Source organism: Poecilia reticulata, linkage group LG5 (genome assembly GCF_000633615.1).
Source record: "Poecilia reticulata strain Guanapo linkage group LG5, Guppy_female_1.0+MT, whole genome shotgun sequence".
Classification (NCBI taxonomy): domain Eukaryota; kingdom Metazoa; phylum Chordata; class Actinopteri; order Cyprinodontiformes; family Poeciliidae; genus Poecilia; species Poecilia reticulata.
The window spans coordinates 27068102-27082061 of NC_024335.1; the positions used below are offsets into that span (position 1 = coordinate 27068102).

Below are 13960 nucleotides of genomic sequence, written 5' to 3' on the forward strand. Positions count from 1 at the left end.
CAACATCCAGAGCCTTAAGGAACTCTGGGCGGATCTCATCCACCCTGCCACCGAGGAGCTTTTTGACCACCTCGGCGACCTCATCCCCAGAGATTGGAGAGCCCAACCCAGAGTCCCCAGGCTCAGCTTCCTCAACAGAAGGCATGTTGGTGGGATTGAGGATGTCTTCGAAGTATTCTGCCCACCGGCCCACAACGTCCCGAGTTGAGGTCAGCAGCAAACCATCYCCACTATAAACAGTGTTGATGCTGCACTGCTTCCCCCTCCTGAGACGCTGGATGTTGGACCAGAATCGCCTCAAAGCCGTACGGAAGTCTTTCTCCATGGCCTCTCACAATACAGAGAACTCGACAATACATAGCATATTGCAGATCCAGGTTAATTGAGGTTAATAAACTCAATTTGGTAGAATATGTATGGATAAATTTGAGGCACTGTGTCACCTGTCTTTGCAGATTAATTAACAAGCTGTCTTCAGGCTTCTTAGTTAAACATAACATTTGCATCCTGGTTGATGTGCTGCAGTAAAATGCATTAGGCTAACAGACAAGAGCTAAAAATAAAAAGCAAGTATCGCTGAAACATTCCCTCTGTACTTTCCAAACATTCACACCCGTTGCATGTTTTTATATTTACAAATAACTTCTATTTTGTTTTTTTAATTATTATTTTAGTAGCTTATAAATGTACATTGAAAAATAATAAGAATAAATAAGAATAGTAATGTACTTTTGTTTTCAGGAACGTTATCACTTATTACAACACATTTTATAGATTAATTACCCTCACATGGACAAAAGACTTTATTTCTGTTAATTATGATCATTATTCCACTTATACTTATTAAAATCATGACATTGAAAATGGGAATATTAAGACCGGTCCTTCCAAGATCCAGACCAAAGCTGAATGTTTGGAACTTGACAAATATTTCAGAAAGTTGCTTTTTGTACACCACAAAATACAAAAATCATCTGACTAGTTGACTTCTGAAGACAAACAGACCATGTTCACACAGCCAACAAATGCAACACACATTAACTTTTTCATCGCAGACTGAAAGGCCCAATTCTGATCTTTTCACCCCCCAAAAATCAGATTTTTGCCACTTCCATATGTGAAACTAAACCAGATATGTTTCTGACTGTTTCTGATTGTTTTCAAGGCGTCTGCAGTCATTTTTTCTGACTTTTCTGACTTTTAGCTCATTGAAACATTCATCGTAATTCTGCATTAAAAGAAGCCAGATGCGTGAAAATCAGGATTTAAACAATGGCTGAAAATTATGATTATGAAATTATTAAAGAAATCTGTGTCACTGAAGCACATCACGCCACAATCCCACCACACTGAGCTATGACTTCACATCCAAACAGACATCTCTACAGAAGTTGCGGTCAGCGCTCCACAAAATACCAGTGTTAGTTGTGCTTTCTCTTTCTTAGCTTACTTTGTCTTGTTATGATCTTGTGATGGTTCTGTTGCCTCTCACTGCTGAATGAACTTTAAAATGGATCCATAAACAGTGGCGTTCTCCTGTGCATGCGGGCCGCTTTGGTGTCATAAACCGTTCACACAGACACCGCGCTGCAGTCAGGTTTAATTAGTACTAGTAGTATTAACAACCACGGGGGAAAAAAATGGAATTGAGGATCAAGACCTGCTGTGTGAATATAGCGATAGTAAACAGGATTTTATTTAAGTGTATGATGTTAACGGAGGTTAAGTATTTAGATTCTTTTTTGTAAAAAAAAAAAAAAAAGAAAATATAGATTTTTTTGCATTAATGTTTATTTTAACAAAGTAGGATAAAATATTACAAAGCTCAGGTTTTTGTGCAGCACTGTAAAATATCTTTACATTGTTAAAAACGGTCCCGATTGAAGGAGGCCTGTTTGGGCCTTCATGTAACTCTGGTGGTTACATTTGCTGAGCTCAACGCGCGTCCACCCAAAGTGTTTCTGACCTGCTGCTGCCATCAATTGTCAAAAGAAAATTAGTTCAGTTTAACAGCACTTTGGGTATCAGGACCATGGCGGGAACAGCTCTGTAATGTTCAGAGCTGGTGGGCGTGATGAATGAAAGGTAACCTGATTACCAGCGGAGCTATTAAAATCTCTCATGTGTGACTTGCCTCAGCAGCCATCTCTGCTTAGCAGAGAGGCGGCAGATTGCTGTTTGGCTCATATTAGTGGGTGTGTGTCACTATTGATTTCCATGTGTTTTTTTCCTCCATGTGTTTTGCTCACGTTGGGCTCAGATTTATTATTCATACAGTCGCTGAGGCAGGGAACGGGCCGCAGCGTCGGTCCGCTCCACATTTTACACCCTCCCTCCTTGCTCAAATGTTTCTCTTCACTCTGAGCTACCTGACAGGTTCAAATTGTGTTTTCTCTGTTACGTGCTGTCCATATTTCCATCTGAATAATTACAGAGGCGAGGCATTACATACTGCTCACATCGGGTAAGAACTATAGAGAGGATGTTCTGGCATCGGGGAGCATCTAAAGTGCCTGTAGGCAAACAATAAGTGCCAGTCTGTCCATTCGTTTTAATGAGCCTTTTCAGTTTGTGCTTATATTGTTAAAACACTGGCCATCTGAGGGAAATAAAATCCTGCAAATGGTGCAGAACTCTGCTTTAAATGAAGTGGAAACACAAAATGCGGCAAAAGTGCAGGTTCCGCCCAAGCTGTTTTTAAAATGACATCATCGCATCACAAACTCTTCCTCTGTGATTGGATTGGACGGTTGAAGGATTAACTAATTGCTCCTCCCTGACTGATGAACATAGTGAGCCTCAAACCCGTATGCCTGAGAAAAAATCAGAAAGATGGGAAAAAATAAATTTAATAAGAAGAGCAGTCACAACAGGATTAATATTTAACGCACATTGAGACGCCTTCAGTTTCACTTAAATTTATGTAGTTCAGGGGGAGAACGGTAGAAAATGCTTCTAGTCAGTGACTGTGGTTGGGCAAGAGTGATTTAATTAGCTATCAAAAAATATCAATAATTATAATAAATCAATCTATTAACAAAACAAAGTTTGTTAACAACATTATAAATAAAATATGGTCTTTTTGTGAAAACTAACAAGTTGGGGCACCATAATGTCAGGAATCATTAGTGACCAACTCTGCCGTCTTCAGGTGTTTTTCAGTGGATCCCAGGGAGGAGGCGTTAGAGCAGTTTGTGCTCTGGTGTTCCCAGACATATATGGAAACATGCATAGATAAATAAAAATCAACTTCTCTCCAAAATACAAGTAATTTACCTGCTCAACAATATATTACCGTCTTTAGAAAAAATAAAGAATCATTTGTGTCTACCTGAGATTTTTCATTGGAAGATTTTCATTCCATAAACAGTGGTGTCCAAAATAATTTTGCCTTAATTAAAAATAAAAATTCACAGACAATGTTTTAGATATGTTTAAACAGATTTTCTAAGTAGGATTTGAGCTGCCCAGCCGTGACACCACCACCTGATCCGTTTTCCATAAGACCTTCAGTTATTCCCGTGTCTCTGCAGATGTCTCTGTTGGCTCCCAATTTGTCTCACTTCTGATCCTTTTGGAATCCCTGCAGTGAGTCTGGAATATTGGATAAGAGGACAATATGACCTACGGCAACACCAGCGGCTCTCTGCAACCCCCAGAATTTTTCATTTGCCTCACTGAAGGCTCACTTATAAACACCTCAATCACCAGCAGAAAACAAAAAAAACTTCTCAATATCGTCATTTTTTGCTGTGTGAAGCTGCAGCTGTTAGAAAATCAGTTTCTCTCTTCCAGCTGGAGAACTAGAACAAAAAATTGTTAGAGCGTGTGTTGGCTCTGAGATCAAAGCATATCAGTGTGTTGGAGTGGTGTGACAATACTGGTATGAATACACTTGCAAGATGTTGTGTATTGAGACTTCCAATAAAGGTCAAAATGATGTTTCAAAGTTATTGAGCTCTTTCTTGATGGGCTGTTTTTCTTAACTGCTGTTAATTTTTATTATTGTTATTTTTCAGACTTGGAGAACTTCAAGACTCACAGAAGAAGTTCTGTCTCAGTACGGGAAGGTCAAGGAGTGGTTCTGCTGTGTGGACCTCCCCCTCATTCTGGAGGTAAAATTCTCTGTTTTCATCAGTTAAACAGAAACAACTCATTCCCTCTGAGAAAAAACTCACCTGAACCAACTTGTTTCTATTGAGACATAGGAAATCAAAAGGTCAAGAAGCATTTATATTTATATATGTGCTGTATATCTTTTTCCTGTATCGACAAACATAAGTTTGGTTTTGAAGGTTGTGGGCAAAACGGTGTACATCATAAAAAAGAGCTTTTTTCTGAACTATTTGTGTGATATTTTTACAGTTATTGGCCCTGAAAAGTATTCATACTGTGTTAAAATACATGGTTTCCCCTTAGCAATTCAAGTGAAAACAAATTACAAAACACTATATAAACAGCAGAGATGCACCATGTTGTATATCTTGGCATTGTTCTGATATCAAGTAAAAAGGAGAAATTTTGAATTATTATGTTAAACTCTACAGTAGAATTTGAGTTTATAAGTGTCTATAAAATGCTAACATTTTAACATGAAAAACTGTAAAAGGAAGCAAATTTTTCGTCACAATCTAACGGAACGTTTTCTGAATAGAAGGACCACATATTGACAAAGCCGACCTGTGGAGGGCTGATACACTCCTGCCAACTCCTACAAGCAAATGCTGCAGTATAATTCAGTTGCACAATTATACAACTGTGTTATTGCAGTTTATACTGTTTTTCTATCAGATGTTTTATTTCTGTTAGTGTTAAGAATTAATGTCACATTAAAAGTGGCAAAAGTTCAGAAATGAGTGTTGACTTTCCAGACCTCCTTTAAACATTAAGAAAATTACAACACAGAACAGAAATGACCTCTGAGTTTCTTTTCAGATCTTCTGTTGCTCACTAAAAACACATTTTCCCCCCATTATGTTGTTTTGATCAGGCCTGTCGAGTGTCGCCGTCTGGAGTCTAACGCGTAATTTGCCTTGATTAGAACGGTTTAGCTCATTTTCTGGCAGTGGAATGAAAACGTTTTTCTTCCCTGCAGTATGTATTCATCATTGTTTAGTCCCAAGATAAAGGCAGACATTGCCTGAATCAAATAATACGATGCAAGGTATTTGCTTTCTCTCCGAGAGATAAATGAGAAGATCAATACCAGTTTGGGTTAGCGCAACATAAAATAACTAGGGAGCAAAGCAGGCTTTGTTTCACATTTAAAGTCTATGAAATATTCAAAGACATTTAGTGTGTGTTGTATCATTTATTCCTTAGTATAAACCTAAATGTTTGATGTAAGCAGGGTGAACTTACAGGAAGAATTATAAAATAAGATGGGAGATATAAATCTTTTACATTTGATCAGGGTTGCTTCAAATAAGAACCTAATATCCATTTAATGTAACATATTGGTTTTAAGTTCTTTCCCAAGATGTTTCATACAGAATAAATCATAGTAGTGTTAAAATCTGTGCAAACATTTACTACTAATCTGGATTTAAGTAAGAATGCTGACCACTGGATCAGCATCAAGAACCTGTGTGTTCAGGGTATTTTCGTCTTTATTAGCATTTAGACATTATATCTGTTTTTTTTTTTGTTGTTTTTTGTTTTTTTGATGTAATTCTAAGAAAAAGAGTCAACTATGGGTGCAGATTCTTAACACAGCACAGACGTTCTTAACCTTTTTTTCCCTGGGACCCATTTACATATTAATCATCTATTGGTTTACCAAACTGACCTGATTTTTGTTCTATATAAAAATCAAATCCATGTGTTGTTTACCATCAAAAACAAAAAATAGAATTACATCATAATGTGATAATCACAAGGAGATTTATTTATTATTTGGATGCAAACTTGCACATAAAATAACTTTCTGAACAGACCAGTAATTCATGGAACAGATCGAACTGCAACAAGAGTATAATTTAAGACTTTTTTGGGCCTTTAACAATTATACCACGGTGCATTAGAGCCAATGTAAATAGAGAAAAAGGAAGTTAATATTTCTGCCATTATTTTTCTAGAAAAATTCTGAAATGAATCTCAGAATTTCTGTGTTTTTTCAAGAACATTTTTGACTTCGAGTTCATACAATTTTCTAAGGTTTTTGGTGGAAATATACTCCTTTTTCTGTATCTAATATTTGTCGTGCCATCAAGATAACTGAAGACTCAAAAGCCTAGGGAAATGTAAAAATTGGCAACATGAAATTATGTGCTCAAAAATAAATACATTAACCCTTTCATGGATGAATTATGATCCTTTTTGTCAGGACTTTTATTTTCAACTTTTTTTATGTGTAATTTATTTTTTTTTTTTTAGGTGATCAATTGTAATTTTCTCCAAATACAAAGTTGTTATTTGAAAAATACATCAGTAGTATTATTCTTTAGGGGTTTCTTGATGTTGATGTCACAATATTTTTTTTACCTGCAAGAGTCGTCTACAGTAGAAGGAGGCACAGGGTCGGTTGGCATGCTTTTTTGTATGTCGGCCATATTGGATTTAACAAAAAATAATTTCTTGCATTTGCATCTTATGGCCAGTAGATGATAGTATATTTTATGATGCATTAGTGTCCACTTCAGTGGTCTGTGTGCATTTATAGCATAAAAATCCACAAGGAGCACAAGAAAATGGCTTTTAAATAGCTGTCCACTGTAGTGACCGATTGCATGAAAGGGTCAAAATAAATATTTTTTCAATTAAATGTATTGAAAAAAAATTATTAAAATTAAAGTGCAAATGAAAATATAGCCTTATAATTTGCTAATTAATTTGAAAACAACTTCAACAGCAAGAACCAGAAGATACCCTCCATATATGTGACAGATAAATAACAGTCACAACAGTTTATCTTTTGACGAGCTACTACTATATTTTTTTATTCTCCTCCTAATGAGAAGCTTGGGCCTCTCAGATACAATCAGATCCAGTCTGAATGCAGTGGAGAAAAGGCTCACTGTCAGAGAGCCTCCAGCAGCTCTGAGCGTTTTGGGATTTGGTGTTTGTTGTACCCGTAATGGAGAATCCTGATTCACTCGGGTCTGTGGATGTGAATGGAAAGAAGAGTTTCTCAGCCCTCAGCACTAGACATTGAAAGGTTTCCGTACATCCGTCTGATGTAGCCTACAGCCGAGCTTGTTCTTCTTCTTTTTAGAGCTTGTTAAACAACTGACTGGCACATTACTGCCACCAAGTTGTGGGAACCTGTATTGTAACTGAGTGCCTGAATCATGACGGCAATATCTCTGGTTTCTGTAAACTTTATCATACCACGGCCCATAGGTAAAAACATCTTGCAGACCTCTAGGGGCCGCCGTGGCAGCCAAAATGTGGATCTCGGTCCTATGGTTTACAATGGCTGGTTTAGCACACATAAAGGCAGAAAAGTATTTTTGGTTAATTTTTTTGTACGTTTTTCAGTTTATGAGTTTTTGTTTCCAAATCTCAAGGTAAGTTCTATTCTTCTTTCTTTTCAACGCTAATTTTACGGTTGATATACAAAAGCAGGGAAATATAAAATTCTGGAGCTGATTTCTGAAGGAGTTCCAAACATGATTTCCACAGCAAAAGTGGCATCGCTACGCCAAGTCATGTGACTGAATACATCCTTTCCATGTAGTTGAACATAATGATCCGCAGACATCATGTTCACAAAATCATAGACAAAGGAAGCTAATACAAAAGGTAATTTTTGTGGAGCATTGACTGCAACTTCTATAGAGAAATCTGTTTGGATGCATAGTCTGAGCCAAGAGTGGCTTCTGCCTGCTTCTGGTGCAGAGTTACATCAATGACATAAAAGTTCAATAAAATCCAACATGACTGTTCAAACTGCAGACTCTTTAAAAACTACTGGATATGTGTCCGACTTCGTACCACATGTGGAAGTGGCACAGATAAGACTTTTTTGCAGATAAAAAGATTTAAAGTCCCGTAAAAATGTCAGATATGTGTCGCATTTCAGCAAAAACTTTGGATTTGAGTTGCACTGCCTGCTGTGTCAATAAAGCCTAAAAACTAATACAACAAATATTATCTACAACAACAGCATATGTCCCTTCCTGGCTTGGTCTCTAGAACTACTTCCTGCTAGAGGTATTTTGATTACATTCTCCAAGCTGATGGCCTCCCAACAGACAGAAGTGTTTCATGGACCGCTCTCCTGCTGTGAAAATGCTGCGTACCTGGAATTGATTGAGTCTTAATTACCTAAATCTAATCCTTTCAGGGTTTACCTGGTGAAAGCTTTAAAAGCCTGAGGGTAACCTGGATCTTTTTTCTTTTAACGCTCTTTGTCTTTGTTTGATGTCTGTACAGTAAAGGTTGCTGCACTGACTGCCTTCAGATCTGCCAATTTGTGCTGAAGTAATCCAATTAGTCTTTGCCTTTTAGGGCCAACAGGGAAATAATGACAACACGTCAGGCGCCCTCAGGCTTGTGAAAAGCCATCTTAAGACAGTTGTCTTCACACTAATAAACAGAGCTGATGCAGGTTGTCAATTACAAGTTTGTTTTAGAGAGTCAGTGTACACATCTTGGATGTAACAGGTCTTCTGGCTAAAGCCGCAAAAGTGCCTCTGTCACTCTTCATGTCAGGTTTTTTCACTTGTTGTAAGCAATAACTTTCATTCTTATTGCTTAAATGTTTGCCTGAGTAAAAATGTGTCTTTTAGTGTATACTAAAAATGTCAGTATACAAGAATTTATCTTTGTTTTTTAACGCATCCAATCGGCCAATCAAAAAAAGAGAAAAAAAAACATTAAAAAGAGAGAGATTCGTCGCTTAGTCCACACAGGATGGCCAAACTGTTAGCATCCAAAGAGCATCAGCTTATCCAGACGGGTAAAACTGAAATCACTGTTCAAACGAAGAGTTAGGACTTGGCACTTCTCATTTTCCTGGATTGTTGAAAAATGTTCCACCAATGATCTGCTTGTCCAGACAGGTTTAACATGTGACAAAAAAAAGGCTGATTAAAAACGCAAAGCACAGTTGGATAGCCAGATGTTATGCATTTTAAAGGTATGTTTAGCAGAGATTTTAGCAAAACTATTTCAATATCTAAATTCCATGTTAGTTTTCCTTAAACATGCATAAGAATTCTCCAAATTTTTAAAAAATGTTCAAGTTTATCTCTGTATCTTTGCAGATATGTAGCAAACCTGAACCTATGATTATGCTTTAAATGGTTTATCTCTGAGAGGAAAAGGTCAATTATATCTAGTGAGTAAGTAGCAGTTCGTGGTTCCATCTGTAAACTTCAAAATGTTAAGTAAGAAAAAGTGAAGTTGTTAAATTGTCATTGAAAACCAGTCCGTACACAATGTAGTGATAACTGTATGTTTTATCAATCAATTACCAATTATGGTCATCTGTTAATCAGTGTTATTACAGAGTTTTACTACTTTCTAAGCTCTGCAATACATTGTTTGTTTATTTGTTTGTTTTAAGATTTCTTACATAATGACATGAAGTAAAAAAAAACTATAGAAAGAAAGAAATAAAAAAATATATCCAAATGAATAAAATATCATTAGTTTGCAATAGTAGGCATGATGGAGCACAGAGGAGAGGTGGGGGCTCGAACCCCAGTGGCCAACCCTGGAGCAGACAGACAGCCCAAAGGATGGAAGCTGATGTTATAATCACTGATAATAATCATAGTTATAATATTAATAACAGTGCATAAAAATCATAATAATGATAACAATAATGATAACTGTGATAATGATATCAATAATGATCATGATAATAATCAAAAAACAAAACAAAAAATTATAATGAAATAGCAACTGGAATGGCATAAATAGTAAGACACTGCATAAGTGACCAGTTGTGTTCAAAACCCACAAAGCAAATGCTAAAGATGATTCACAACATAAATGATCCTTCAATATATAGGTGACATATTTTGATGAATGATATGATTAGAAGCAGTGTGTTGGTCTGCAGTGAAAGAAGCAGGGCTCCCTCAGTGGGGAAGCTGCTTCATGCTCTGCTTGGGACATAAATTCAGGAAGCAGCTCTGCCATCAATTTTCAATTCTGCTCTTTTTTTTACTGCATGGCTGTTTGGTCCATCAGAAGATATGCAATGGCATGTCAGTGCCTGCAAATAAATTCAATGAAACAAGATAACCAATGAGTTAAAGGCCAAACACAGAGACTGTGCATGCAGGAAGTGGATGAATGTATAAGTGACTGCCGAGAGGGGAAAATATTATAACAAAATGTGAAGATTGTTTTTTGCCCACTAAATATACTTTTATAGGCATTTGATCTTTTAAAAGAAGGATTTGCCATCTAGAAAAAAGTTTTTTAGTTCTGTGTGACCGAGTGTCTTACATTGTTCTTTAGAAAGGTAACATCAATTCTAATCTTATACATATATAGAAATCATTAGACAGCTTCTGTCTCTTGTGACATTTAGTAAAGCAGCCATGCACCGAAATTAGAATTCACAGATCAGAAAACTGAAAAAAAGTTAGACTTTGGTGTCTAAAACTGTTATATTCTACCTTACAGTATTGCTCCTTTTGTAAAACTCCTTAGACCTAAACGGAGACCGAGCTCAGTGTGGCATCGACTTCCTGACAGTTTGTAAAAACTGTCCCACAGGAAGACACCATTACATTTTAATTAAATTTTCCAAGTGGGTGGAACACCCATGGAAAACCTTTGTACTTCCCCATCCACCGCCATATGGCTACAGACCTCCCTATATAGTAGTGGGAATCTCAGTACGTACTGAAGGCTGTGCTTGGCTTCCACCTGCCAGAGGCCGCTCCCTGAGGACACATTATGCATGGCAGACAGCTGTCCTGCCTGGTGCATGCACCATGAGCCTGTCCATGCAGAAAGACGTGTTCGGTCAGAAGGACAAACTTGCGAGTGGGCGAGATGTTAGTAGGAAGGGCAAGATTTAAAGTGAATGTAGATTGATGGAAATGAGCTAACTTGGTGCCGGGAAACTGCAAATCCATGAAATATGATGCTATGGTTTAGGTTGCTATCACTGTGTTCAGTGAATATATTGGTTAAACTGTTTCCCCTGTGGAGGATGTTTAGCATGTTTGATGCTGCCTGTTGGGTATAGTGCATGTCAGCTGGGATGAAAGAAGCAAATTTAACAAAGCTCTGCTGCTTTAGGAATAGTTGCATTACATTTGCAAGCACCTTCTCATTTTTAAATGTTTTTGTCATGGTCGGGGAAGGCGGAGGTGGGGAAGAACCAAAATGACAATTTATTCTTCAGCAAAACATGAATTGACTAAAAACATTACAGTCACCAACCCAGGAATGAGACAGACAGGAGAATCCTGCAAAGGGCAACAACAAGGGTGGAACTGAAATACATGACAAAATCCTGCAACAGCTAAAATCCCACTGCACTCCATTTCATAAAAAAGGAAGTTGCGCTCAATGTCTTCTTCAGAGGTTTTTGTGTCATTTCCTTCCATGGTTCTTAGTGCAGCGCCACCACAGGCGAGGAGGGGAACAGGTTTTTCAAATATTTTGGTTGGTTTGATACAGAGCAGTGTGAAAGCAAACCACAGCAGCTGAAAATGTAACAATTGTTGCAATTTTGTTCCCAATCAAACCAAGACGGGCTGCACAGTGGCGCAGTTGGTAGAGCTGTTGCCTTGCAGCAAGAAGGTTCTGGGTTCGATTCCCGGCCCCGGTCTTTCTGCATGGAGTTTGTATGTTCTCCCTGTGCACCGGGTACTCCGGTTTCCTCCCACAGTCCAAAAACATGACTGTCAGGTTAATTGGCCTCTCCAAATTTCCCCTAGGTGTGGGTGTGTGTGCATGTGTGTGTGTGTGTGCATGTGTGTGTGTGTGTGCATGTGTGTGTGTGTGTGCATGTGTGTGTGTCCTGTGTGTCTCTGTGTTGCCCTGTGACAGACTGGCGACCTGTCCAGGGTGACCCCACCTCTCGCCCAGTACGCTAGCTGGAGATGGGCACCAGCAACCCTCCTGACCCCACTGAGGGACAATGGTGTTAGAAAATGGATGGATGGATCAAACCAAGACTACTGGACGGTCAGGTGTGAAAACACCCTTTGATAATGAATCTACATGTCACTGAAATAGAGGCAGCTGGTTGAAAGATGTGATAGTGGCATAAGAGACGTTGCACCATCTTTAATGAAACGACAGACAGTAACAATCAAATCACACCTTTTCACACTTTTTCACATTAGCTGGTTGTGTATGAATGTGTGCAAATGTGTCACATGTTTTCAATATTGGTGTTTGTATCCTCCTTGTTACTCAATCCCATAATGCAGATGTTGTTGGCAACTTCTGGATTGAAATCTAAAACTGAAACATGCACCAATTTGAAAATGTGTGTGAGGTTTTAGTGCTGAGCAGGATTTTAAAACGTAGACCTTCTGAAAATAGAAAAGGTTTTCTCTTAGAGATTCCTTCGCATAACGGTGACAGTCTGAATTCTCTGAGGACCCATATGGTTGCCCAGGTTTAATCCCGCTGTTTTTTTAATGGCGCTGTGTGTGTCGTTGATTCATTTTTATTTTTTTATTTTTCATCGGGGATTTCTTTGCTTTTAATCTGATTAGCACATGACACATTTCACCGTCTGCATGAGTAATCTCCTTGCACAATCCCATATTCAGTCCCAGCCCCCCTTTCTCATCTGTCTGAGGACTCCAACTCTCTGAAATATTGCCACATGTTACCGTCACACCAGCCTCGCTAACAGATACTGTTCTGCAAACTCCATCATGGCGTTTGAAGTTACCTCGGCCTGACGAGGAACTTCACTGACAACATGACGGCAGTGTGAAATGGGATATTCCTGGAGTGACACGGTGAATTGATCTAATCATGTATGAAAAGGTCACGGAGGAGCGTGAGTGTACACACACACACACACACGCACACACACGCACACACACACACACCCCCTAGAGGGTGTGTGAGTGGCATGCTTCCTAAAGCTCCTGTTAAGCTCCTTAAAGTTTACCGTATGCCCTGCCGATGTGATGAATGTTAGGGCTGTGTGTGTTAGATGTCTGTGTATGAGGGTCATACGTTGACCTGTGCTCCCTGTGCTCCCTGTGCTCCCTGTGCTCCCTGTGCTCCATGTGCATGTGTTTCAGTAGGGTTCCTGTTTACATCCTGCAAGCCTCCATCAGCACCTCCGTCTGCCCCGTTGCTCTGTCCTCGGGCAGCGCGGCTCTGCAGCATAAACACAAATCCCTCAGCGCATGTGGGAGTTTGATCCCAGAGGAAATGCGCCGTCACCTGCTGTGCAAGGGGAAAATAACAATAGTGGAAAAACATGACAGGCTTGTCCACACAGGACTCATTTAACGGTGCAATTTTAGGCTGAGTCCTTAACACTTCAAAGGCAGCATTAAGGTACCTGACAGAAGAGAGCTCAGTCCCTGCTCACTGCACCGACTGATAGATCTTTACATCAAATCAGTTTTTTCTCTGGTTCATTGATCAGCGGTGATAGAAATCTCAGGAATAAAATACATTCTTTAACTTTTTCCACGTTCTTGCATGGTACAAGCACAAGCAATCAATTTGTTTTATTGATGCTTGAGAATACACCATGTAAGATTGTGAAAAAGTTCAACTCTAACGTTTCTTTTTTTCTTAAAGATGTAAGTTGTAGCGTGCTTTTTTATTCAATAAAAATATTTTGTAGATGCAGCTTTTGCTGCAGCAACACCTGCTAGTTTTTTGGGGGTATGAGGTTCTAGTGAAGTAGCCAGGAATTGCTTCTCAGCCGGACCTAACCAAAGAATATATCATATGTTTATGATCTGTAAACAAAATTATTTAAAAAATTAATTTGAACATTTTAATCAAAAACCATATCTCAACAAAAAACAATACATACCTGCACACCCCTACACACACACGC

General features: G+C 38.5%; 1 protein-coding gene across 2 annotated transcripts in view; it reads left to right on the forward strand.

Annotated features, from left to right (window-relative positions):
* Positions 1-13960, forward strand: part of cntn4 (contactin 4) — a 246126-nt gene that overhangs the window by 106733 nt on the left and 125433 nt on the right. For both annotated transcript variants that reach the window (XM_008410160.2, XM_017304953.1), the window contains exon 5: positions 4020-4115. In XM_008410160.2, the coding sequence (XP_008408382.1) occupies positions 4020-4115 (96 nt within the window). The remainder of the gene's footprint in view (positions 1-4019; positions 4116-13960) is intronic.